This window comes from Aulonocara sp. 'chitande type north' Nkhata Bay, linkage group LG13 (genome assembly GCF_057382095.1).
Source record: "Aulonocara sp. 'chitande type north' Nkhata Bay isolate Kocher_YH1m ecotype deep benthic linkage group LG13, A_spYH_male_GT1.1, whole genome shotgun sequence".
Taxonomy (NCBI): Eukaryota; Metazoa; Chordata; class Actinopteri; order Cichliformes; family Cichlidae; genus Aulonocara; species Aulonocara sp. 'chitande type north' Nkhata Bay.
Window position 1 is genome coordinate 8,542,927 of NC_141356.1, and position 26,485 is coordinate 8,569,411.

Below are 26,485 nucleotides of genomic sequence, written 5' to 3' on the forward strand. Positions count from 1 at the left end.
AGCTGACTTCTTTTATCCCAGAGGCTTAAATCTAGAGGCTTGGGGTTTGGGGTTAAAAGTCATATTAAGCAAGGGTATTGGTTTATGTTTGTGTATGTGTCTTTCTTCAGCGTACTAGTAACAGGATCCGTCTCCTTCTCCAGCCTTCATCTGGACGCAGTTAAGAAGCACAGACGCTGCTAGTTATCACAACACTGAGAGAGCTAGATCACTAATCCAGTGCGCCACTGGGCCTGCGCTCTGACCAAGTTAAACCTGACCAAATAGAATCTCTCACCCACTCCCACACCTCCCTGCAGCTCTGTGACCCCAGCAGACTGACAGTTTTCTTAAGAAGAACTGGTAATAAAAGTTATATCCCTTTAGGTCAGGCCTTTGGGTACCCAGGTGTAATTAACTGCCTGACACAATCAATACCAGAGGCCATTTTTGTGTGTGTGTGTGTGTGTGTGTGTGTGTGTGTGTGTGTGTGTGTGTGTGTGTGTGTGTGTGTGTGTGTGTGTGTGTGTGTGTGGGGGATAGGAAAGGATAATTAAATTACCTAACAGCTCCATAAAAGAGGCCACATGACGTTAGATGTAGATTATGAGGTTTTATTGAGATTTAGCTGCGACCGACAGATGATTTAAGAATAAAAATGAACATTTTTGGCAAACGGTCAGCTGGCGATGGTGGAGGACAACAATGACCACAACTCGATAAAGCACTGCCTGATGCGGATTTAAAAGTGTGTGTGTATCCATAGCTGGGGGAAACTGTTGGTCTGATGTTTTAGCGCCATTTATCACTAAAACACCAGAGGCTTTGTCAAAAGGAAAGAGCACAAGATGATTTTTCGTAACGCACGTTCAGCATACACACTTGAGCGTTATTATGAATGTGAGTGCTCATGCAAGAGTTGCAATGGCTGCCTGAGTGTGTGTATGAGAGTGTGTTTGTTTATAAGCTTGTACTGCGCTCAAGCCTGATCTTGTCAGACTGACCTGTGCATCACCTCAAACGACAGCTTAATGGTTGTGTCCTTGCAACTGTGACAACAATCTAAACATTCCCTGGAACACTTCTAACCACCCCAGAGCTTCCCAGCAGCCCCAAATCACTCACATATGGCCTAAATACAGGGCTATGTGTGTAGCACGCTTGATAAAGCCATGAGGTGGTATACGGTGTGTTTATTTCAACCTGCTCAGGGAGACATTTAGTTAAACTTCTGCTGAATTAGAATAATTGGATTTTGTGAACCCTTCAAGGACAAAAATGAGCTTATATTCCCTTTATAGACACTTTATCTCAGACTTGAATGGTTAAGTTAGCTTTAAGGAAGAAGCCTAAAATAAAGACGGATGATGTGAACAGAAATGAATATGACAATGATTGTCTTATATTTCACTGTAAATTGTGCAAAGATAAACATAAATATATGCAATGTTTTAATTTAGCATAAGCAACACGTTTAAAAGGTTAGTTCAGGTTAAAAGAAATAGAGAAAAAGTTTTATGACTGTAAAACCAAGTGGTAGAACAGGGACATATCACAACTAAAAAGTTTAATAAGTAAATTTGGTGTTCAAAAAAAAGTATCCTAGAGAGGCTGAGGCACTCAGAAGTATAGATGTGGAGAGTTTCACCACTCTGTAAAAGGCTGCGTGGGCAAGTAGCTCAGGAATTTAAAAATAGTGTTTTACAATGCAAAATTCCAGAAATTTGGATGATAACACCACCTACAATGAGACGTTTTGCAGACTATTCTGAGATGCGACCAAGAAATTGGTCAGAGAAAAGATCCACCGATAAAAGTGCATTAAAAAACAGACAATACTGCAGAGGAAATCCCAACACTGGCTCAGCAGCACTTCCAATGACAACTGAAACAGTTTGTTGCTAAATGCACAATATTCTATTTTTGCAAAGAAAAAAAAACAAAACACATCAACGAGATCCAGAAATACGACCCCCACTGAACTAAATTCATGGATGCTGCATGCAGTTAGGGACCACCTCGCTTGAAAGCAACATATACGACAGCATCCGTGATGGCACACAAAGCACAGGTAACTTGCACACCTGTGAAAGCACCATTAATGCTAAGTGATAATGCAATGATTATGGGGCAATACACTCTAAAAGGGAACCTCTTAGTCTTTCAGTTCAGATGTTTTTGTTGCATTTCTCAGTCCGGCAGTCTGCCTTTGTAGTTTCAAAGAGTTCGCTAAATTCGAGCAGGGTGCTGCAGTAGGAGGCCGCTGTTCCAACGGGTCTGTTTGTGAAATCTCTCCCTTTCTAGATATTTCACAATGAACTGTAATCAACTGTAAGTGGAAGCATTTGGGAAGCAACTCAAGAGTCAGACCATGTAAAGTTACAGAGTGGGGGTCACCGAGTGCTGAGATGAACAGTGCACAAAAGTCAAGTCTTGAGTTCCAAACCTCTTCTGACAGCAACATCAACGCAAAAACTGTCGGGAGCTTCATGGTGTGGTTTTCCAAGGCCAAGCAGCTCCTGTAGGTGTTAGGTGAAGGTGGTCCAGTACTTTTGTCCATACAGTGGATGCTGCAATCCAGCCATCTTTTTCAAGAAAGACCTTACTTATTTTAAAGCAGTTCTCTGGAACCTGTTTTTACTGAGTCATGTTAAGTTAAACTCTGTGCTTTTGTTTACATATTATTTTTGTCTGTTTTTGATTTGGTTTGACCATTACACAGCAGTCCCACCTTTCTGGAAATGGGTTCCTGGCATCAAAACTCACTATGATCACATGTTTTTTTTTTTTCATAATTCAATCAATTTCTGTGTTCCAACATTTGACAATGCCTCTTTGTAAAAATTTACGACCAAAAAGAATAAGGTTAAAATTATTTTTCCACATCCTTTTTTTGGTATATTCCACATAGTGATCAAAGTCTTTTGGAAAAGTCTGCATTTCTTTACATAGTAAAATAATTCTCTGACAAAATGCTAAGAAGGGAAAGACAGAGATGACCAAACTACAGAAGAAAAGACTGAAAGCCACAGTCCTGCACCCCTGTTACTGTGTAGGCTGTTTATTCATAAAAGGAAAACTGAATGAGGAGACAAATCCCACAAAACCCATAACACCCTGTGTTTCTCCTGCACTGAAGTGCTCATCATGTTTGGAGACAGGCAGAACCAGTGTGTTTACATTTCTGCATTTGTATGTAAAAGCATCTGAAAAACTCTATGGCATATTCTGTTAACTGCCACTTAGTTTCGGCATGAATCCTCTGCAGTTTTGGTGAAATCAAACAATTAGACTACCTGTGTCCCAATTACAATTTGGAAGTATGCATTTCTCATACATTTTTAAAAATGCAGGCTTATATGTGAGCTGATGAACCACAGAGTTTGCTGGTCCATGTGTTGAGTGTCTGTGTATTTTAATAGCACTCTGATTGGACACAGATGGAGGCCAACACGCAGAGCAACAGCAGAAATCCATGTATAATAATTCTGAAATGGAGAGCGTTTGGAGAGAGACAGGGGAGACTGAGATGAGAGGATGAAAGAAGGAAAGAAAAACAAGTTGCACGAGAGGACGCCGAATGAAAAGAGATGGCCTCCTCAACTGGCATAGAGGAGGGGACACTGAAGGCAGGAAAATATGCGAGGTAGTGTGGCACAGTTTTGGTGTGCACATGTGTGCAGAACTGTGTAATTCAGCTGCCTGGCCTCCAGCCTTGACGAGGTGATAAAAGCTTGTTTCCTATAAACACTAATGATGTTCATTAGCGGAGACCTGAGGGGGCCCACGGGGCAAAAGAGAGTGACTGCGTTTGTGTCAGTCAGTCTGCGTGTGCTCTGGACCTCAATCCCATTAAAGTGGCTGTTATAAGTACCCATCCTGGGTCTAATTGTTGGTGTAATTGTCCTGACCCAAGAGGTCCAGTGGTATTTCTGAAGCCTGCAGCTCAACAGGCCTGACAAGTGCTCAGTGATGCCTTACTGCAAACTTGCACCTCACAGCAAACACCACCAGATTAACCACCAATGCTCTTCCAGATCCTTCTGTATACAGATTAAAGCATCTAAAAATTTACACAGTAAACAGATTACGAGCAAGATTTCACTAATTAATGCACCAGAAGCTGCCATTAAATTTCTAATGGTGCCTGAATAATTGCTTCTTGTTAAGTGGGCCCACACAATCTCCTCATCAACCTGTAATTTGTACCACGCCACGCAAAGTAATGGGCAGTGGTATAAATGTGGTATGTTCTATCCCGTCAAAGCCAGAGGGAAGGACTGCTCTGAAGACCTTATGTTCAACACAGTTGCAATCTGGACACCACATTTACCATTTTCCTCCTTCGGCACCCCCTTTCACTAACACAGGGCTAAATTAAAACCCCTCCGATATGAAACAAAACCCCCTTTCCAAATCCCTCAGCTCCACTCAATCCAGCTGGAGGGCTCTCTAAGAGGCAGACCAAAGGTAGAGGGTTGGTATGTGCTGAAAAAGGGCAACTAGTTTAGATTTTCTTTCTTTTGAGTGAATGTGATGAGGAACTAAAAACCGAAACCCCAGGCGTTTTTCAAGTCATTATCATAATCTCCATGACAGTAATTTCAGGAAGACCCTCTACTGGTTGGGGCAAATCATTCCAGGTAACACATTTGGATGAACAGAGACATTTAAAAGCAGGGGGTTATTAAACTGTCAACAGGCCAAAGGAAATACATACCTCTAACGGTGAATCACAGAGAAATCTCTTGAACTGTGGAGGAAAGCAGAGGGGGGGACAGAGAGAAAAACAGTTAGCTCTCTGGGTCAGCAGCTCTTTTGAAAAAGGCATAAATGAAAACCATACACGTCTCCTTTGCTGTTCTATATAACTTATCCCTCCCTGTTTTCTTTCTACTCAGGTGTCACATTTCAAATGAAGCCCTCCATTCACTACGGGGAATTAAAAGGAAAACTGTATTTATACAAATGAAAACATTTACCCTATCAACTGCAGCTCGCACTACAGGGAGGACACCGTGACAGCAAAAATAAGCAGTGCTCCCAATGTCAAAATAGTTTCTCTCTCATTTAAAACACCACACCAGATATTGATTACTGGGGTGGGGGTGGAAAATATGTCATTTTTCTTCCATTCTCTCTACCGTTTCCTGGAGTTCATTTTTAGCAGTGGGGTTGAGAGCGGTGTCCATGTTTAGGTCCAAAACCGTTTTTATAATGACAACCAGAACGCCAAAGTGGTGACTGACAGATTTAAGTTTACTCAATGAGCACATAACACAGACCCTTGCTCATATTTTACAAAGACATGCTACAATCCAGCTGTGTCATTCGTTTGCAGATATGTTTACCTTGGGGTCCACTGTTTGAGGAGCAGAACATAGATCTATATCAGCACCAAAGTATTGTAAACACTGACAGTGAGGGTCCAGATGTGATTCCATAAACAACGATACACACTGTATTGCACGATGACCCTTATCCGCCAGCAAATGCATTTCCATTCATAATTATTTTGTGTTGCTTCTGATTCTATCCAACCAGCTAGGGCTTGAACGCTTGTTAAACGGTGATACTAATTTTCAGTCCATCTGATTTGTGCTGAAAATATTGTATTTTGTCATTATGACCAACTCATATATCAAAGTAATCTAATTCTTTATATTATGTCCTGAAGAATAACAGTGTAAACAAAAGCCAATAAAAATTAGCACTTGCAATTTTATTTCCATCAAAGTTGCTGACAATGAGACTACTTATTTTGTTTTTATAGCATCTAGACTGACTGAAGGCTGTGTTGGACATTTAGAGACAGATTATCTGTCTTTGCTTATTATTAACACGTAGGTTCTCTAGGAGTTGCCAGAATTTCCCAGAAGCGCACCAACATGCTCTGCTTGTGAGTAAGTGACTGAGTATGTGCACAGCAGTAAAGCTAGTAATCGTAATGACTGCTCAAGGCATGGTTCACTAGGTGGGGCAGTGCTGGCTTTAGTGCACCTCGCAAACCGAGCCAGCAGCCTGAGCTCATCCAACAGAGTGTGCGTTTCCTCCTGCATCTGCCGCAGTGTCACCAGCATGGGAGATGTTTTTGGCAGAGCGCAGCGAAAGGATGATGAACTGTCATCCGTCATTTCCACCATACCTTTGACTGACACCAACAACCATATTTACCATCTTTTAAACTCCATCACTTAAACTGGACTCTCATCAGAAAAATGACGACATCCATAAGAAATTTAAGTTGTAAAAATAAGCAAAAACTTTAAAATGAAGGATTGCAACAAAAGAAAAGACTTAAGCATAAAGCACTCAAAACAACAAAACTATTCATGCATTGCAACGGTGCACACAGCTCTTGCAGAGGGGTGTTGATGTGGGCTATAAAATTCTCACAAACCTTGTCCCCTGCGGTGCTGAATACTACAACAAGATGCCTTTCCCCTGGACCCAACCTCACACCAAGATGAAGTGGGGATGAACAGAAATCTATGGACTGATGATTCTCACCCTGCAACTTCCCAAATATTAGTGGAACTTTACAGTCTCCTCTTCAAAGCCACTACACAACCCCATAAGCTTAGGTTGATCTTTGGACAACACTATGCATTTCTACACATTTTCCCCCAATTCTTCTACTAAACAGAAAAGTATGTTGCACAGTTTCTTTTAAACATGTTCCAACAGAAGTGCAATGACAAGATCTGTTGAGTCGACAATGATCTTCGCCCATGCAAAAAACCCGCCTGTCAAATCCCCTCGCCTGTGTAGCCATGCCAGTAGAATCTAATTTTCCACTCCTACCTCTGCGGTGACTACTGCTCTGCCAGTCGACAAATTACCAACAGCAAAGACTCCCACTGTGCAGTACTGCTGAAGGGCACAAATGAAACTTTTGTTAAAAACTCACCAAAAAAAACTCAACTAAACGGTTTAGCAAGTGAACAACAGCTGCAGTTATTAGATGACATCATCTGTAGAGGCCAAGCTACAACGTGTGCAGCTGAGTGTGTGTGAGAGAGAATCTCACACTGACCTTGTGGTGAAATTCTGATTTGATTAGGAAAATATAGAAAATATACGTGTGAGCTTTTACTCATGTATGCAAATTTGCATATGTGTGTTTTCTGAATACCTTCTGTCCCTCTTTCTAATTCTTCTTTTAACCAACAGTGCAATGTAGCTGTGTTTGCCTGAAATCACTCTCCTGGAGCACAGCAGGGTTGACCCCCTGTTTGTTCTTTGACAAACAACAGCTCTGTGAGGCTGACACAAGTACACAAACTCGAGTGGGAGTGCACTCACTTGAGGCATGAATATATATGAAAACAGCTACAGCTACTCCTGTGCTTCCATCTCTTAATACAACAGCACATCAACTACGCTCTATTCAGAGCAATGACTGAACACATGGAGTTCATCACTTCCTCTCAAACTCTCCCTTTCTTACAGCAAACACTCATCTGTGTACGATTAGGAGTGCAAGAAGCCGTCTCAAACACACACACACACACACACACACACACACACACACACACACACACACAGATTGCATATAAACACACGCATCTGCTTAAGCCTAATTGCTACTTAGACCTCTCGTCATTGTGCTCTGTACTCTCTAAAATTGTACTGTACTTATTTGAGCAACAAAGTTTCACCCTTTAAATGTCTAACACTCTTTTTTTCCTTCACAAACATGTGTCCCTGTTCATTTCAAAGGCGTTCAAAGCAGTTCCAGATAATACGAGGAACTGGGTGGACAATGGCAATGTGGTTTAGATGGTGTTATTGAATATCTCTGCTATGCATAACCATGTTGCAAATAGCTTTGACATAGTCTGTGCCAAAATTTCAATCATTTCTTCCATTTTACGGATGACTGTTACTGCCATGTCTCAACTTTTTCCGTATATTTTTCTCCAAGTGTCTTGGTAAAAGTACTGGCCATCAAGCAGAGTAAATACAGATTTAACAGGGTTTGTTTTCTTGAAAATGAAAGCCACATGTGCAGGAACTGAGAGTCATGGCTCAGCACAACAGTTAAGACCAATAAGTGCCAGCGAGAGTGTTTGTATGTGCATGCATCTAAATAATTGCCAGTGCGGGCTTCAACTCTGTCAGGAAACAATGACTGGACGTGGAAAGAAAAACGTCTGGCTGCCTTTCACTTGTGGCATGACAGGAAATGCATACATCCTAAAATAAACAAAGCAATTACCCTCTAGGACATCTTACTGTCTAATGATTGAACAATCTTGGCAAGGTAGTTCAGCTTGCACGCACACAGAAGGTCTCCCATCACTTTGTTCAAACATAGGCTGACAACAATCTAGATCCTATCCCGAGGGAATATTTTAATGGATTAATAAATACCTAAACAAATGCTAAATGGATCAACTTCCTAAGTAGCAGCAGCAGCAGGCAAATGGCATTTCACCAAAATGTGCCATCAACAACGAATTTCCCTTATTCAGGACAATAGGTGGAGGGAGATGGGGGGTGGTCTAAGATTCTGGGAATAAGAGGAGTTTACCAGGAGCTTGACGGGCAAGACAATAAAATCAGTAGTGTTATGGGCTCGGGAGTGGGTGTCACAGTATTCCAACTAGGGGGAAAATGAAGGCAAATTTGTTTGAGTGGGAACAATTAAGGCCTGGCTCTGTACATAAAATTACTGTAGCGCGACTAGAGAAAAGAAAAGTCGTCAAACCACAGTCGCTCAGGTTCAATCAAACATGCCCTGGACTAGCTTTACTTCAGCCGAAGATAAAAACGTGTCCTAATCGAGCAGCAACTTCAGGGGTTGAAAAATGAAGCCAAAGTGGATTTTACAAAAACTGCAGTTCCTCCGGTGACCACTTGACACAGGCTCTAAATCTGAGTCAATCCTCTAGACCAGTGGTTCTCAAACTTTTTACATCATTCCCTACATGGCAGGAAGAAATATTTTCACGCCCCATTTAAACAAAATAATGGCAGAAAAGCCTAGCTGCAATTTGCGTCCCACCAGTGGGGCGCTCCACACACTTTGAGAACCACTGCACTAGACTGTTTATAAGAAATTGATAAAGTCTGTAGTATCACGTATTCTTTTGTCTCACTGTAAAATGGCAGCTGCCATGTTGTGTTTATTTTTATTGTCATGTCTTTTTGGTGCATGAAGAAAAAAAAACTAGGAAGCTTGGTTAGCAAGATCCAAAGACTGTACGTATCACACAGACAAGGATAGCTGCTACCCAAGTAAAAAGTAGGATCATTTCACTCACCAAAAGTGGTTGACTAGCTGGCAGCTGCAGGTTACATTATGACCAAATGATTGCCAGGTAAAGCAGCGACACCCCTGGCTTTAAGACTTTATAAACTTTTATCAGATGAGTTAAGTTCAGTCCCAAGTTTTCAGAAAGGGGTAAAAGAGCTATTTATGTCACGCTATCAATTCTTGAACACTGGAGTAAATGGACGAAACACCACTTCCATACAGGGATCATTTTTCAAGCCATGTCAGTTGGTCAATCCCTAACATTCTCCCAGAAGGAATTAACTTGTTTAATGTTTTAGACCCTGTATCTAATCCCCTCTCTTTATTAGATGCATTTTTTTATAACATGCTTATAATTAGGAGTGTAGTGCATTTGAGTGACAGCTGGGTGCTGACTAGGTGTTACTGTAGCTAATTTGATTCACTGAGCCAGATCCCTTGAACATGTTTGTGATGCTGTTGCATTTTGGAGCATTTTTATTGAAATTATCTCACCTATAATATGGCGTGCTGTGAGGTACAGCCCATCCAAGAAGTCCCCCCCCCCGCCCTCCAACTTCTTGTACAAACATGTTTCTGGTCCCAGTGCCACAGCCACATTTCATACATCTTGTGGTGTGAACAAGACTTGTCCACCATACAGACTTGCCATGAAGCACAGAAAGCAGTGTATTCCACACATACTCTCATACTAATTACAGCCCATATAATAACTGTGTTGTTACAATCTAAAGCGTAGGCTCTCTCTACCACTCTAAACTACAGATGTGAAGGTAAATTACAATTAATGAGGCTGCATTTGAAAGTAATTACCTAATCTTATGCGACCCTGGGCTTGTACACTACACATGTGGTTATCCAACATGGAAAACCAATAAAATAAAAAACTTTATTTCTGGAAACTCAACAGACATCAGCGTTTTTAGCACAACATTTTCATTTTATATTTTGAAGATATTATTAGTCTAATTCTTAAAACTACACTACAGTTATTACCCTGAGCTAAGACTGTGCACAAACACATGCGCTCTATTGATAGAGCTAAGGTTATGGCACTAGGAAAGAATCTGCCACAGTCTGCCCAATCTGACAGCTTTTATTATTTATTAATTACCTTACTTTTACAAGTTGGAGAATTCAGTAATTTACTGTGGCCTGCTGGCAGGAGGGGGAGGAGGAGGAGGCTGTTTTTCCAGCCCAGAGGGACAAAAGGCTCTCTCAGGTTGTCCAGCAGTTTCTGCATCCTGACTAGACTTTATTTTTTCTTCGTTTATTGATATAGAACGTGGAGAAACCTGGTGTGTATACATATAATTTAATGCGTTTCATTAATTATTATCACTGCTTAGGTCAGGTTTTATATTCACAATGATTCCTACTCATTCACTGCAAAAAAAACCTAGGGAAAAACTCTTTTCATGCCATTTTATATATTTCACAGTAATTTTATAATATATAAATTTAAGAATTATAACACAGACAAATTTTTTTATGTTTTTACAAGGTCCAGTCAAATGAATATTGCTGTTACTACTACTACTAATTGTAAGACAGTATTTTCAAAGTGCCCGTTTTATCTAACAACCCCTGGTTTTAAAGTGTTATATAAATAAAATTGTACTGTATTGTATGTAAAAGAAAGAGGAAAAAAAAAAAAAAGTCAAAAAGCAGCAAGAACGTTGAACGAGCGTGTGCAGCAGCTCCCAACCAGGTGTGGAATAATAATCATGCCGTACCTCACTCTCACTACATTCGCTGGGGTCATCACCATGAATGGCCATCTGGTATTGGGCGTACAGCGCTGACGACTGCTGATACGACGCCATGAATTGAGGGTCCTCAAAGTTCACTGGCACTAGCCTCACCTTCAAGCACAGGGTGTTGGGGGAGGGGAGGTGAAGGGAGGTTTTACAACGATAAACAATGCATACGAGGACAGTGAGCAGCTAGAAAAGGGAGGGCGGAGGACGTGAACAGTGCTGGAATCAACAGTGCGTTATATCATAGCGTTGGCATCAGTCTCCTAGCCCTTGAGAAAAGCTGGTAACACAGTACTTGGTTACTGGTTTATTCAAATCAGATTGCCGGGCACACAAATATCAGCGCAAGCAAACATTCTGCATCTAGGAGACTGATGGTGTATTTTCACAGCAATAACGTAATGAGAAACCTGAGGATGAGGCTAGTGCACCGCCCAGCTATTACCACAGATTGGCTGAAGAGGACTGGTAATATCAGACTGAACCCAGCATCAGTGCGTGCGAGGTCCAGAGCAGCAGAAGCCTGTCTGAGTGGATCATCTAAGCGGGACGCGTACAGATTCTTGTCCAACACCGCAGACTCTCCTCAAAAAGGTAAACAAGGTTGAACTGAGTGCACGCAAGAAAATTAAAACCACACAAACACTACGAGCTCCAGTTCCAAATTCAAATCATACTCTGGTTCAGAAACTGAAACTATCGTGAGGGCAGGGTGACAGTAGACACAGACAGGGCAAATGTGTGAAGGTCGGGAGGGGTCAGCTGACAAACTACCTCAACCCCCAAACTAAAAACAGCTCAACACTAACGACCCGGCTGGCCGACCAAGGGCCAAGTCAGACACCTGGAGAAACACCGCTCTCAACCCTGGCGTATGGAAACATTTTCCCCTCCATTTCCTCTCCCTTTGACTTTCGCATTTATACACATACCCTCTCTTTAATACTAGCATGTTAATTCACTTTCCCCCTCATTCAAGCAGATGCTTAAGACTATTTAACTTAATTCTTGTTTCAAAGTTCCAACACAAATTATTTATCCATTCAAGTCTAATTTTAAAACTTCGCAGCGACCGAACCCAGTTATACAAATGCAATGATGCTTAAATGATTGAATTGAATGATATTCCTGTATGAATAAGTACAAAAATGGAATACATCAAAGCCTTTTATTTCCTTTCTAGGTCCCCACATTTGTCGACCCTCTCCCTCCCTCCCTGGGTACCCCTAGAAAAGGTTGACCTATGCCTCCCACCCTCTGACCTGGCTCTCGGTGGGTTTGTCAGGAGGGTCCTTGTGAATGCCCATCTGGTAGAGTTTGTACACCTGGTAGGAGGCGTCGAAAGAAGCTTTGAACTGCGGGCTAGGGGGATTGGAGCGCACTAGCCTCACCTTCAAAAAGAATATGGGCAAACAAGAGTTAACAATAAAATGTAAGAAGCAATGAGAAAAGTGTAAGTGGTTATTGAAAATGCCCAATTAAGAAAAAAAAAAAAAAAACTAAACTAAAAATTAAACTAACAAAACAAAAAAAGACCACAAAAGGGAAGAAAGACTGACATAAGCACACCCTCTTAAAACCATCTTTTGCAAATAAATCACAGCACTTACAATTCCTAAGATATCATTTCATTTTAATCAAAGGCTTCTTTTCACCTACGACAGCTGTACGAGACCTTAAGCTCAAGTTGTAGTGAATCCTTTGGAGAAAAATCTCATTTTATAAAATATAATCTAGCTAATCTAATCACACACACAAATATCTTTCGTTTTTAATAGATGTTTGTGTAAGATGTGGCTTCATGAAAGTGGGTGTGTTATGTCCGTCTTTCTTGTGACACAAGAATATTACAAACAAGTTGCTCTAAATATAATCATTAACATATTTGCTAATGTGCTTTTTGGGATAAATGGGGATAAATGGCGGAGCATTTCTTCAGCTCTGCCATGTCATCAAAAGCATGACAAACATTAAAACCACAGTCCAAGTTCAGGTAACCTAGTATAAGAACACAATTAGGCAACCTAAGTGGCCTAATAAGTTATAATAGGTTAATTTTTACATACAATAATTACAGGTGCATAGAAAAATTATGATGCATCCATCACATGTGTACTTATGCAGCAGTGAATCCAACAAGGCATATATGATAAGCTCAAACTTCAACAGAGAAGATCAGGAAAAGTCTTTGATAGAAAGACGGGGAAAGAAAAACTGACCAATGCTGCTAATATTAAAAAAATGAAAGGATCCTTCTCTCATCGTCCAGCCCTATTTAATTAACTGTCTCCTCATTTTGAAGTTTTTGTTGGCCACAGAGGCTATGCCATATAAATCCCCTGGAAGGACACGACAGATGAATCGAACTTGGGGTTTGTTTGGCTTGGAACTTAACTCTTAGGTCTCTCATATGAACATTTGGCATCAGCATCCTTTAGTCAAACAGAGATGCTGAACGTCTCAAGTTTGCTCGTCTTAATATTGTTCTTAATCTGGAGATATATATTTTTGATAAGTTCAAAAAAAAATAAAAATTGGGGGAAACTCGCACCACTAGCAGACAGCATGGAAATGAAATTTCCAGTTCTCAAAACAGACTTGAAATTCAAAACCAACTTAAATTGCTTAAGAATGTTCAAATAAAGCCAAACAACACAACTGCACTTTGTTTAGCTAATTAAAATTTATTAAAGAAAAGTGTTGTATCTTAATGATATTTTGTCATGAACCCTCAAGACCTTTCTTTGCACTGTTATAAGTAAAAGGACAGACGAGAAAACTGACTGCCAAACCACTGCATATTAAGTAATGGGATAAAAGAACATCTATGGAAATATGAAAAAACTGCAGAGGCTGTACACAGGCACTCTTAAGGGGAAGAGCAGTTCCATACTTTCCAGAGGTGCCTGAGGGGATTTGTATCATGTTGTCACACTGACCCCAAGTGGCGGCATGCAGAACCCCGGCTGCACTGCATGGTCATCTAAACTCGTCTTCCCTGTCCCTATGACTCATCTCTCTGATCTGCAAAAGTAGTGAGCTCGTCCAAGGACACAGAATCAATCGTAGCAAAAGAGTATTATAAACAATGAAGCTTTGCAGAAAGCGACGGTGATCTTATAGCAAAGCCAAAGTGAAGATGCTTAATCACCAAATTTCCATTTCCACGTTTTATATGGACCCGGCAGGGTTTTTTTATGTATCCTGCAGTGTATTCTCGAGTGTGACATCTTAAACAGATGTGTTTATGAAGAAACTGAGCTTGACTACACTTAATTGCTCTAGTGTAAACACAATAATCATCTGGTACTGGTGTGACAACACTTAAGGATCAACACAAGACAAGTCCAACTGACAACATCAGAACGATTTGCTAAACTGCTAATGATTCAAAATGTTCCTTAGCCAGAAATCTGTTGCAGCCCTGCTCTATGTTCTATAATAAAGAGCTAAATGGGTCAAGTAGAAGCCTCTCCAAATTGTATGACTTGTAAAACATATAATTAACCTCCATTTGCATCGGATAACATTGTGTGCGTGGCCTCTAAAGAGAATTCAATTATAATTCCTAGCAAACAAATGAATCCAACTGAAAAGAGCTCTCTAGTCTCACGGGGTACATAGACAAAAGGCAGACACTGCCTGGTTCATCACTGCATCTGGCTTAAATCTTGGTCAAGACCAGGAATGACGTTACTCTACCAACCTCAGATGGAGGCTTAGCCAGGGATCTCTCTTCTACATTGTTCTCCTGCCTGCCAAAACTTCATTTCCATGTCTTCTCATACTGGCTGAGCTGGGTGCTGTGGTTTTAATGTCATCAGCAGAGTAATGCAACCCATTTTGTGTGGTGTGCCTGTCATTTGGTTGAATTCGAAGTAGGAAGAGGTGGTTTTTCCACTCCGCTTTGGCTAGCTATCCTATCCGTACACATAAACACATGTGAAGTCACTGGAGCTGGGGAAGAGCTCTGTGAGACCAAATGTTCGAGCTAGCTAAGTCCAAACATTACAAAGCCTGAAAGCTAGACTAAGAACACTATTTCTTAATGACAGAATCATCAAAATAGGTTAATGATTATTTAAAGTTACAGAAAAAAAAAGAGGAACAAAAGTTTGCTCCACAATATTTTTGTTCACCTCAAGGCAATGAGCAGAGTTTTCAGGCAATGATTCGCTGATGAATTCTTCCAATGTTTTTGATTGGTTGTTTTGACTAGGAGTGGGTTGGGTAGGAGAGACAGTGGAGGAAACGCCGTCGCCATTTTGCCTCATTTGTTCTTTCTGAAGACGCCGCTCTTTCCTCAACTCTTTGGCCTTCCTACACGGCGGGCGGCTAGGATCGGCTCCATTCCCTGCAAGACAGAAGGAGAAATGTCAAAGGTTTCCTGAATGTGCATTATCGCTTTCATTTTATGCAAAGACATGGTGAGAATATGCCACGGACGTAAAAGACCCAGTTTAAAAACTGAACTCGGGGAGAATGATCATTTTCAGCTTCAGACTGCTTTTTCGGTAAGAATAAACCAAAAGTAACAAAGGCTTTAACTTTGAGCCGCTGTAACTTTCAAAAAACATATGCAATAGCTGCCCGTCACTTTGACTCCAGTAGCACATAGAATATTGTTTCATGGCTGCCAAAGCAATGATTTAATGTAAAGACTACTGAGGTAAGGATGGTGATTACCTCAGTCCTCTTTGATTTTTCACTGAAGCAAGCATAGTTGTTTTTTTTTTTGGCGATAACAAAAAAAACCAACCTAATAATAAAAACAATCAGGTCTGCTGGTGTGGGAAAATAAATGAGTGGACCAGCTCATCGTACATCGCAAAGAGAAAACAACACACGCATTTTTTTCCTTCTATCAGCAAGACTGACAGAAACAGTTCCTGAAATTACTAAATCTCTGCCTGTCCCTTCTTCTCCTCCTGCTGCCCCTCCTCCTCCTTCATCTCCTCCTCTACCACCACAACCTCCTGGGCTCTTGCCAAGCCCTTCAGCTCTCCGGGCATCCCATGTCAACAGTTTACACGCCCACATCCTGTTTGGAGCAATAAGGAAACGAGAGCCGTTTCCTGCTTGTCATATTGCCAGCTGCCACCATCAGCTCATTCACCAACTCCCCCTCCGGTGAGGTCACAAGGAAGAGAGAGTGAGCGAGAGATCCCGATGCCTGATCCTGACAGAGGAGAGAGAAACAGATCCTGGCCAAGAATCACTCACGGCATTCAGCTTTAGCTGTCTCAAGGTCCTGTGTCTGTATGGCAGATTGCACCCTGTGAACAGTAAATACAGAACTGAAGCTATGCTATAAAAAAAATGCTAAAAACATGAAATGACATTTGCAGTGCATAAACTAAAACTAAAAAAAATATTTTTGTATTTTTTTATTTATCGCTTACTGTGTTCTTCTTCTAAATGATTTGTTGTCGAGTCATCGGGGGCGATAGGAGCACATAAATGTAGTGACTAAGAAAATTAACAGCGTAATATTTAATCTCATTAGCGTTTTATTGGAAATGAAAAGCGGTGCGAAAGGAAGTTTGCACTTGCAAGAAATCACCTCTGGTATAAACAGAGTTGTGGCTGTGATAGCATGGTCACATAGTTTACCTCTTTCAGAATAAACAAACCAATGTCAAGGAAGAGTGGTCACGCAGACAACAGGAACTACAGCCTGGACCGAGTTCATCACACTGACTCAACCACAAACACAGCAACCCTTATCCATGATTACTCTGTCCATGCGCCTCTCTCTCCCAGTAATTACACTCTCAGCATCGACACACACTTTCTCTCTTAGCCTCACAAACACAAAAAAAAAAAAAAAAAAAACAGGTACTCCCAAGGACAGGATATGCAGCTGTGGTGAAGATAAAGTCTGACAGACCAGTTCCTGTGGAAGACAGATGCACTTTCTCCAGCAGTTAGCGCTTCATAAAATCTATGACATTCTCTATCCATGCTTCCCCGAGCACACATATGGCTTTCAGAAGATACACTCAGTGTAAGCTGTCTAGAAATGTGAAATACTGCTTTCCTATACGTAAACATGCAGCACACAAGTCAGTATTGATTTACAATGGTTGGAGGATACTGTCGTCTCTGTTCTGCGTGTGCAGTGGCATTTATTGCAATGTATAACCCTTGAGAAACTACCAACTTAAACTCTCTGCTGTAATTAAAACTGGTTCCGCTTAAGTTTTTGGTAACTGGAAACTCCCCAAAGTTATAAAGTGCACTAGTCATAAAAGTAGAGGGAAGAGAGGTCCAGCTGTTTTCTGCTAACGGTGAAAAACATGATCGCACACGGCTTCAATAATGTTGAAATCTGGGCTCCGGGGAGGCCAATCCATGACTGATAGTGTTCCAGTGAGTGGTGTTTACAGCATTAGTATCGTGCTTGACATCATTTTCCTGCTGGAAAATGAAGCTGTTCCAATCAGACGCTGGATCAAAATCTGGTGATACTTTTCTGTGTTCATAGCCCCAAACCATGACACAGCCTCCACAAATAGCTGTAGACACTCACTTTTCCATCTCATTCTTGACCTACTTCTGTACATACTGACGATGATTTGAACCAAAAATCCCAAATTTGGATTCATCACTCCACGTGACTTTTGTTCACCGATTTTCGGTCCAATTCTTGAGTAATTTGGCATACCTCAGCCTTTTCTCCAGGTTTCCTTTAAAAAATGGCTTCACAATACCCCCGCCTCCACGGAGACCATTTCTAATAAGGCTTTGGTGAACAGCAGTGAACAACTGAAGGCCCTAATGCATCTCTCAGGTCCTGTGTCAGGTGTTTGTTGGATTTCCCCCCCCCCCCATTTCTTAAGGAAGTTCAGTGTGTACTGCTCTCCTGCTGTAGTTTTTTTTTTTTTTTAGGCCTGCCACTTTCTCTTTTCCCCCCCTAGTTTTCTCAGGTTTTTGGTAAATGTGGTAAAATGCTCACCTTGTTGGTCTAGAAATCCTATTTTATTCTTGTCAAGCTATATTATCTTTGACATTTGTCATAGATTCACCAAAAAATGGGAACAAATTATGCGTTTTCATTACGAAGTTGTTGATCTTGTGTAAAAGCCAGACTGGTTCACCCCTTGAGTTAAGTGCCTTTCTCATAATCATTGCATGATTTACAAAAAATTTGAACAATAATATTTCTCCAACATCCTCTCTTGCCTTTTAATTAATGATGCTGGATGGCGTTCTCATCAGAGTTGGAAAGGAAAAAAAGCAGCTGAAGCCTGAAACATTAAAGGTTGTTAAAAACGCCACTTCCTCTGTCTAATGGGAGTTTATTATCTCTTCCCTATAAGTGTTATTAATTCATTATTGAGGGGATATCCTGTGCTGGAAAATAAGGAGGAGAACATAGACAGATAATTCCAAACCAGACACACACTCCTACGAAACAGTGAACAAACAGTGCCCTCATTCACCAACATGCTGCAGTGTGAAGCCTGGTTTACAAGGTGAACAGTGACACCTTCTGGCAAGATCTGATACTTCAGTTAGTGCAGAGCACAGCATGAGGCCACATTGGATACAGTAGAGACAGCATAAATTTAAGCAGAAAACCAAAGAAGCCATTAAGTATTAAGTACAAACAGCTAAGGATTCCTCGATTAGACACAGGTGGCTTATTATTAGCTTAGTTGTAGTTGACTACATTTAAACAAATTAATAAGTAATCATGTATTCAAATTGTCTTAGCTGCAATGTTTAAAAAAAACATCCAAATTAAGTTTAATTGCTGCAAAGAAATTCCAAAAACACTAAAGGGAAACTACTTATATAGCAAGCCAGGATAAAAATTCACCACATAAATGCTACATTAATACTCTGTATGATCAGTGCATTTTTAAGGTCTGTTTCCATTGTTTTCTGGTGGCAGGATCTGCTTTCTGTGTCTGAAGTTCAGTGTTGACAGCTCAGCATCTACAGTGAAAAAAAACAACGCTTTGCTTACAGCTTTTTCTCCCCTGCTGTGCTGACAGCATTTTCAGTTAAAGAGCATTACTTCCCTCTTTGTCCCTGACAAAGTGTCAATCCATAGCGGTCACTGACAATCAAACTGTTTGGAATCCCAGACTGATCTAATCCCGTTCTTAGGTCCTTCCTGGAGTAGACTGTGGAGACTCGGAGCACTCGGTACAGATGAAGACACAAAAATGTTTCACGCATTTTTGTAACCTAACAACAACGCGGCTTTCTGAGAAGAGCTCCAAGACTGAAAGCACATAACCCAGAAACCGGCCTTTCCAGTTAGTGGGTTATTAAAACGAAGAATAAGGTCAACGTGAAATTATCCGCTTCGGTTTCACACTTACTGGGAAGCTTCATTGCACTGGTGGTAATAAATAATAACACCCCGTCAACTCGATTAATATCACCTTCAGCCCGTTTATGTGTGAGAAGGTGCACACACAACAAAGCCGAGAGCAAAGAGAGGTAAAAACCCCGCACTACTTATTGCTGAGGCTTCATAGTACAGCTGCTTGAGCCGTTCATATAAGGATTTATGTCATTGTTTTAAAACTTTAGTTAGTTTAATTTTTTTATGATCACTGCCGCTCCAGGTTTAGATTGATAGCTCATTCTATTCTATGTGATCTAACTAATTATAGTACTAACTTTTTTCTCCCCCCGAGCAACGGCAAGTACAGCACTAGTTTAGATGACTCCTACCTGGTTTGGGAGCTGCGGATGTTGTGGTCCCAGCCAGTACAGACACTGGATCATGTTGTGATGTTTGCGAGCCTGTAGGTGTGGCATCTGCTGCCTCCTTCTGAACTTCTGTGGTAGATGGAAACTCTGTAGCATCCTTCTGAATGCCTGTGAGAGCGGTGTACTTTAAATGTACTTTCCTCAGTTCCTGTGGTCCTGCCTCTTCACACACCGAGTCCATTGGCTCACCTATAATGCAGGAAATCAATATTGCTTACACCAGACAGCACACTGTAAATTACCCTTCTCTTCTGTTTTGAATTGAATTCGTTTTTGAATTAGCACCCAATGCTAACTGCACTTTAAACCAGGGTGCTCACTTACGCCTGATCATTGACATCAGAATATGACATTACTGATCTGCAGTCATGCACCAGGACTGCTCTCTGTGACATCCTGCAGTTAAAAAGCCTTGCTGTGAAGGGGTCTCTGATGAAATGTTATGTGCACAGTTTGTGAGCTTTGCAACTGATGGAGCTCTTATGAGCTGATAGAGAGGAACAGCCATACTCCTGTGTAAACCCATAAATCTCAATCTGCCTGCTGTTCATGGCATCATTTATATCAAAACCTGTGGTCCATGAATACATTACAGACTCAAGTCATTTTCACACATTTATTAAGTTTCAAACTCAAGTCAAGCCTGTGTAGTGCTTCACACTGCAAACTACAACACATATGCAGTCGCAGAGCACTAACTGCTTAAAGAGTATTGCCATTTTTTCCACGAACTGTACACCAATAGAGACTATGAATGGATGTGTTTATACCTCATATATTATACATACCTGCACAATCTTCCTGCCCCTTTTGCAGCTCCCCTTTGGATATAAATCTGTTCATCTTCTTCAGGATTTTCTTGTGGGATTTGGAAGGCTGGAATTTCAGAGCGTGGCATCTTGAGAGAGGATACAAGGTAAAGGTTATTGGTTGTTAAAGCAAACATTTAATTAACGTATTTTTTCAACATAGATCAAACAACCCTTGTGTATTCTAGGTTTTTTGGTCTTATCAGATCTTAAGTTACTTAAAGCATGACTCATAAAAGGAAATTTTGGTAAGCAAGTTAATAAAATTACCTGATGGTATACTGTGGACAGCATGTCTTCTGCATTATGGGTTTGTAAACATACTTCCCACTTCTGAAAATGAAAACATGGACAAGATTTGTGGGAGAGAAAAAAAATAAAGGCAATAAATTATTATTTTTTATTTGAAGTAGTCACAACTCCCTTTTTAAAACTGAATTCAGGAGAAAAGGTTTCAAATGGAAGTAGGAAACCACTGGCTGAAACCAGGATACTAAGTAGCTACTCACCTTCTCCATCCTCGATCTATGAGGTCTTGGTAGTCTTGTACTGTCATGGTGTGGGACCACATCCCTACAATCAAAACAAAACAAATAATTAATCAAATTGTTTCCTTAAAATGTATAATTGATTTAAATACAATTTTATACATAATGGCAATCGTTGAAAATATGGCAACAAGCCTAAGCAGTGTTATGTATGAAAAGTCTCTTCACCTTAAGCCCAATCAGGCTTAAGGTTATAAAAGTGGTCACGCCTTTTCTTTTATTCACAAAAAGCGAATGGGACGAGGAAGAAACTGTTAATGAGATAATACTTCTGTGTTTAAATTGATGATAAAACTGAACCGGAGAACGAGTCAGGCTCTTCACAAGTGAGTAAAACTAAAACAGCTGTGATACGAGGTATGTATACAAACAAGGCATAGTCTGTCAAGAAGTTGAGAGACTTGTGGTAGGTCCACATTTTTGTTCCAGTTTAAAATACTGTCTCCAAAGGGTCATTCCCACAGTACTTTAAGGCCCCAATGGAAATATACAAGTTTATCATTTGTAGCCAGACCAGATCCCTCTTCCCAGAGCCGAGGTCTGAGCTCTTCCTTTCAACTTTCAACTTTCCTATCACTCTTGGAGCCTGCATAAACAAACCAAAACGTAAGCTTCTATTGCAAGAAAACAATCCATTTAAATCTAAAACAGCCGAGGTAATTAACTGTTAAAAAGTTCACACAACACACACCAACCTCTCAGTCGAGTATAATTTCCTATGTTTCAAAAAAATGATGCTTAGAGTCCAAGCAAACTCCACTAGTGAACCACAAAATGACAGATGAGTCTCCAACAGACACAGCGGCAAGACTGCAGGCTTTCTTTATGTCTGACACACATCACAACTTTTCACAGGACTCTCTGTAGTACTGTGAAAAACTAAGTGCACCTTTATTGTTTCCATAGGATCTAGAGCAGTGGTTCTTAACCTGGGTTTGATCGAACCCTAGGGGTTCGGTTAGTCAGTCTCAGGGGTTTGGGCAGAGCCTCCGCCGTGACATGCACGGCTCATTTTGTGCACCAGTAAAAAACATATCTACGTCTTGAATTTGAAAAAAATCATATTTTATTTTTCACTAAAGAGGGGTTCAGTGAATTCGCATATGAAACTGGTGGGGTTCAGTACCTCCAACAAGGTTAAGAACCACTGATCTAGGGTGAGAAGTAGCAGTCAGGTGCTGCTATACAAATCACTTGATTAAATGATCATCAGGAAGTGTGACCAAGGCTACCAAAGCAGAGATTTGGGCAGTTTGCTTGTCTGGAGTGTTCAGGTGTGTGTTAATTGTCTCAAAAGTGGAAGTCTCAACAAATTCATCCCAAAGTCGAAGAAAAGGCAAACAACCAAGAGATACATCTCAGAGTCTGCAGCCCTCAGTTAATGTGTTAAATGTTAAAGTTCAATACAGTACAGATAGAAAACCACTGAACATGTACAACTTCTCTGGAAAGATCACTAGGCAGCCTCGCTTCTGTCAGTCTGCCCCAGGGCAGCTGTGGCTACAACTGTAGCTTGTCTCCACCAGTGTGTGAATGTGAGAGTGCATGAATAGTGGTATTGTAAAGCGCTTTGGGTGCCTTGAAAAGCGCTATATAAATCCAATCCATCATTATTATTATTATTATTACTAGGAGGAAGTCTTTTTTCTCTCAAGAGAATGTTGCAGCACAGCTTATGTCTGAAAGTTGCATCTGGCCAAACCACAACACTTCTGGACCAGTGTCCTTTGGAATGATGAGGCCAAAGTGGAAATATCTACCATAATGCATAATATTAGCATAAACATATTAGTGTAAACAGCTCATACCAGCTGTCAAGCACAGTGATGGAGGGGATGTTTTGCAGTGGTGTTTGGTTTTTTGCAGCCACTGTACCTGGTTACTTTCCAGTCACTGAGCTGATTATAAACTCCTCTGTATACTCAAGTATTCAAGAGGCAAATGTGAAGCCATCTACATACCAGCTAAAAGTTGGTAGCAATTGAGTCATGCAAAGCGATAAGCAGCAGAATGGCTGACAAAGAAAGAAAAAAAACATAAAAGCACTGCAGTGACCCAGTTACAGTCCAGACCTCCAAATTCAAATGGTGTGGTGGGACATTACAGGGGCCTGGGTATAAACTAATGACTGCAAACTTCAGTGAACTGAAGCAACGTTGCAAAGAATTCCTCCAAAACAACGTGAAAAGACTGAGACAAAATCATATCATTTTTCTTATGGAAAATGATTCCTTCAAGTTACTGCTGCTACAATATGATGATTCTACAAATGAATCATGACGTGACCTTAGTTTTTCACAGGTCTGTATGAAGTTCCTGTGAAAACTTTCTAGACTGTATGTCTATACAACCGAATCACCATCATAAATAAACGTGTAAACAGTATGTCAAAATCTGTTTTTTCTTATGTTGCATTATTCAAATCATTGTCCCCCCCCCCGTTACATAGATCTTCAGTTATCTTATCTGTCAGTGGTAAAATAAAGAGCACTGAAATTCACTCTGTTTAAAACCCCAGAGAAGTTATGCTTAAATACAAAAAGTTTAGGGCCTACACATTTAGTCTCTCGGATATTTCTGGCCTATGACTGTAAAATGATCACACCCTCTGAAATTGCAGAAATGTCCCATTCTCATATACATGTGCATTAAAACCAATAATGAGCATATAAAATGAACTTAAAAGGCTTTAAATTATGCTGATTAATTAACTCCTTTTATTTGAACATAATACATGTCATCAAAAAGCCCTGCTAATTTGTTAGGCAGGAATCATGAGTCTAAAATACAAAGAATAGATTCCATGTGCAGGCGGGATAAGAGTACAGTGGCTCACAGCACACCTGGAGTGTGTTTTCACCACTCACACCAGATCCCTTCTTCAGCCTTCACTCAGGCATGACAGACACAATAACACAGATGAGAGCAGATGTTGTGCTCTTGTTGTAAGGAGTTGCGTTTGATTTGTATCTGACAACACTGTTGATAATATCACTGCACCAATCACACCAAGGGAAAACATCATATGACGCACCTGTTCAGAAAAGTCTACAGTAAAGACGCACTGCTACTATATACTGTATATAGTAGCAGTGCGTCTTTACTGTAGACTTACATATATACTGTATGTATATAATATACATAATCCATGCATCTACAGCATAAGATGCTTTTTTGGAAATCGAATTTCCCAGAGGAACCCACCCGAGGGATTAATAAAGTTCTATCTTATCTTATCTTTCCAGGAAAATAAAATGATGCCAGTGAGAATATAACATGAGATAACGCTTGACCTGCATCCACTTCCACCCTGTAGCACTGTTACATAGTTACAAGAATTACACAGGTAGTAAAGTCTCCCTTCTTCACTGCAAGCTGTCGTACCCATATGATGTAACAGGAACAGATTAACACTCTTATCTTAGATTAGACATCAGCTCTCGTCTGCAGGCGATGTGCCCAGTTGCTCATTGACTACACTGGGACCTCCCTAATTATAGTCAACCTGTCTCAGCCCTGCTCAGATCAAATCAATGACACCAGTGTGTCCTCTTACCTTCTCACAGTTTTCATTTTTATGTGAAAGTGAGATCTTTTAAAAAGTAAGAGTAAAATGAATCGCTGCATCATCGAGGTTCATTTTTACTAAATATTCCAAAATATAGCCACGTGTCAGCATTTATAATTAGGCTGTTCAACTAGTACACTGTTATCCCTCTGTCACTCAGAGCTAGAGAACAGAGTTCGCAAGAAAAAGTAATGCCAAGTACAATCTACATTACCTGTTACACCAAAACAAAGTGTGAGAAAGTACTATAACACATGCGTCGCTCGTTGTCACCTATTGGATATTATACGACTTTTAAACCACGTAAAATATAAAATATCCTGGATTTCCTAAACTCGGCGTCACATCACAAATAAAAAAAGAGAAAGCTGCACTTTCTAAGAGCAGCAGCCTTGCTTCTCCGTCCTGCTGTTTAAGAGACTACCTATTAGCTTGGTGCTACTGCAAATCTACTGCTAACATGCTACAATTGCATTGTTACACCCCAAGTTAAACATTGTTGTCCTACAGAAAAAACATTCAACAATAACCTTAACTGATTTATTCTACAAGCCTTCTTCCGTTTCCCAGAAAGCAAAAGCTAGGCTAGAAGCTAACGGCTAAGCTAGGTCAATAACCTTAAACCTATCTAAATGATGTCGGGCTAACGCTAAATAATATTTACACTCGCAGTGTGCGTGCAGTCTATGTAACATACTCAAATACACTGACATTAGGGATAGGTGCAGTGCAAAAAACAGTTAGCCGGCTATTATGCCAGAAAGTAGACGGAGCTAGGTCATTAGCACAAGCCAGTTCAGAGAACCCCGGCTATCCTCCACACAGACACACATATACACACACTTCATCCCCAGCTTACCACGAGAGAAGTTTCCCGTTTGGCTTTTACAGTAACCACAGCGGTAGCCATCTTCTCCCCCGAAATATTCTACTATAGTGTAAGACTTATTTCCTGCCATCTTTAAGATCTAGCACAGCTGACAGCTGAGACAGGTGACCGGGCAAGCCTTGCTCGACATGTAACCCCGCCCACAGCAAATACGTCATCAGTTGTGCGTAAAACAAAGGGAGTTCTGATAAAAGTGTTTAAGTGTTACAAGTAACACTCAAATAATGAAACAGCTTTTGTTTTTTGGATCAAAATAAACATAATGCATTGCAGCGCATTCTGTAGAAATGACTTTATAACTTCATATTTAAGAAGACAGAGGCAGGGGAGAGGATGAAGGCATGTTCAGAGGCCTGAACATGTTCTGAATGTACGGTTTGGAGACAGTGGCACTGGCATAAAGACAAGGGGTGAAGCTGGAGGTGGCAGATGAAAATGCTCACTTTCACTGACAAAGAGACAGATTTACAATCCTGTCTATCAGTGACAGTTCAGGCTGAGAACTTTAGAGATAAAGTTTGGAGAAGAAGGTTAAGATGGTTTGAACATGTGCAGAGGAGGGGTAGTGGACATACTGGACAAAAGATGCTGAAGATGCAGCAGCTAGGTAACAGATAATGAGGAAGCCCACAGACTAGGTTCATGGATGTAGTGAAGCAAGACATGCAGAGAGTTGGTGTGACAGAAAAGGATGCACGGGACAGGATGAGAGGGAGGCAGATGATCAGTTGTGGTGAGTCCTAACATTAGTAATCAAAAGAAGATTATTTAAAAACTCAGTTCTATCAATTAAATAGAGTAATAACCGAAATCAGGCTATATACCAACAGCTGCTTCCCCACTCTTAAATTAAACATAGTATGGATTAAGTAAACTAAAACAAAAAATTACAAAAATAAAGACCTTCGTTGGGGGGAAAATGGGCAGATTTCTCACC

At 40.6% G+C, this 26,485-nt stretch overlaps 1 protein-coding gene across 9 annotated transcripts in view; it reads right to left on the reverse strand.

The window, feature by feature from the left end:
- The window catches only part of ate1 (arginyltransferase 1), a 51,684-nt gene extending 25,928 nt beyond the window's left edge, over positions 1-25,756 (reverse strand). The window contains exons 1-9 of one of the 9 annotated variants that reach the window (XR_015124370.1): positions 25,519-25,755; positions 21,053-21,116; positions 20,814-20,876; positions 20,523-20,632; positions 19,696-19,923; positions 15,141-15,355; positions 12,264-12,392; positions 10,978-11,106; positions 4,700-4,732 (exon numbers count right to left, since the gene is read on the reverse strand). Coding sequence is in view for 8 of the 9 variants with exons in the window: in XM_086258541.1 (XP_086114667.1) it covers positions 4,700-4,732; positions 10,978-11,106; positions 12,264-12,392; positions 15,141-15,355; positions 19,696-19,923; positions 20,523-20,632; positions 20,814-20,876; positions 21,053-21,116; positions 25,519-25,618 (1,071 nt within the window). In the remaining variant the exon portion in view is untranslated. Of the gene's footprint in view, positions 1-4,699; positions 4,733-10,977; positions 11,107-12,263; positions 12,393-15,140; positions 15,356-19,695; positions 19,924-20,522; positions 20,633-20,813; positions 20,877-21,052; positions 21,117-25,518 lie in introns of all 9 variants that reach the window. The other 8 variants (XM_086258541.1, XM_086258542.1, XM_086258546.1 and 5 more) reach the window with 8 other exon arrangements.
- Positions 25,757-26,485: the final 729 nt, after the last annotated feature.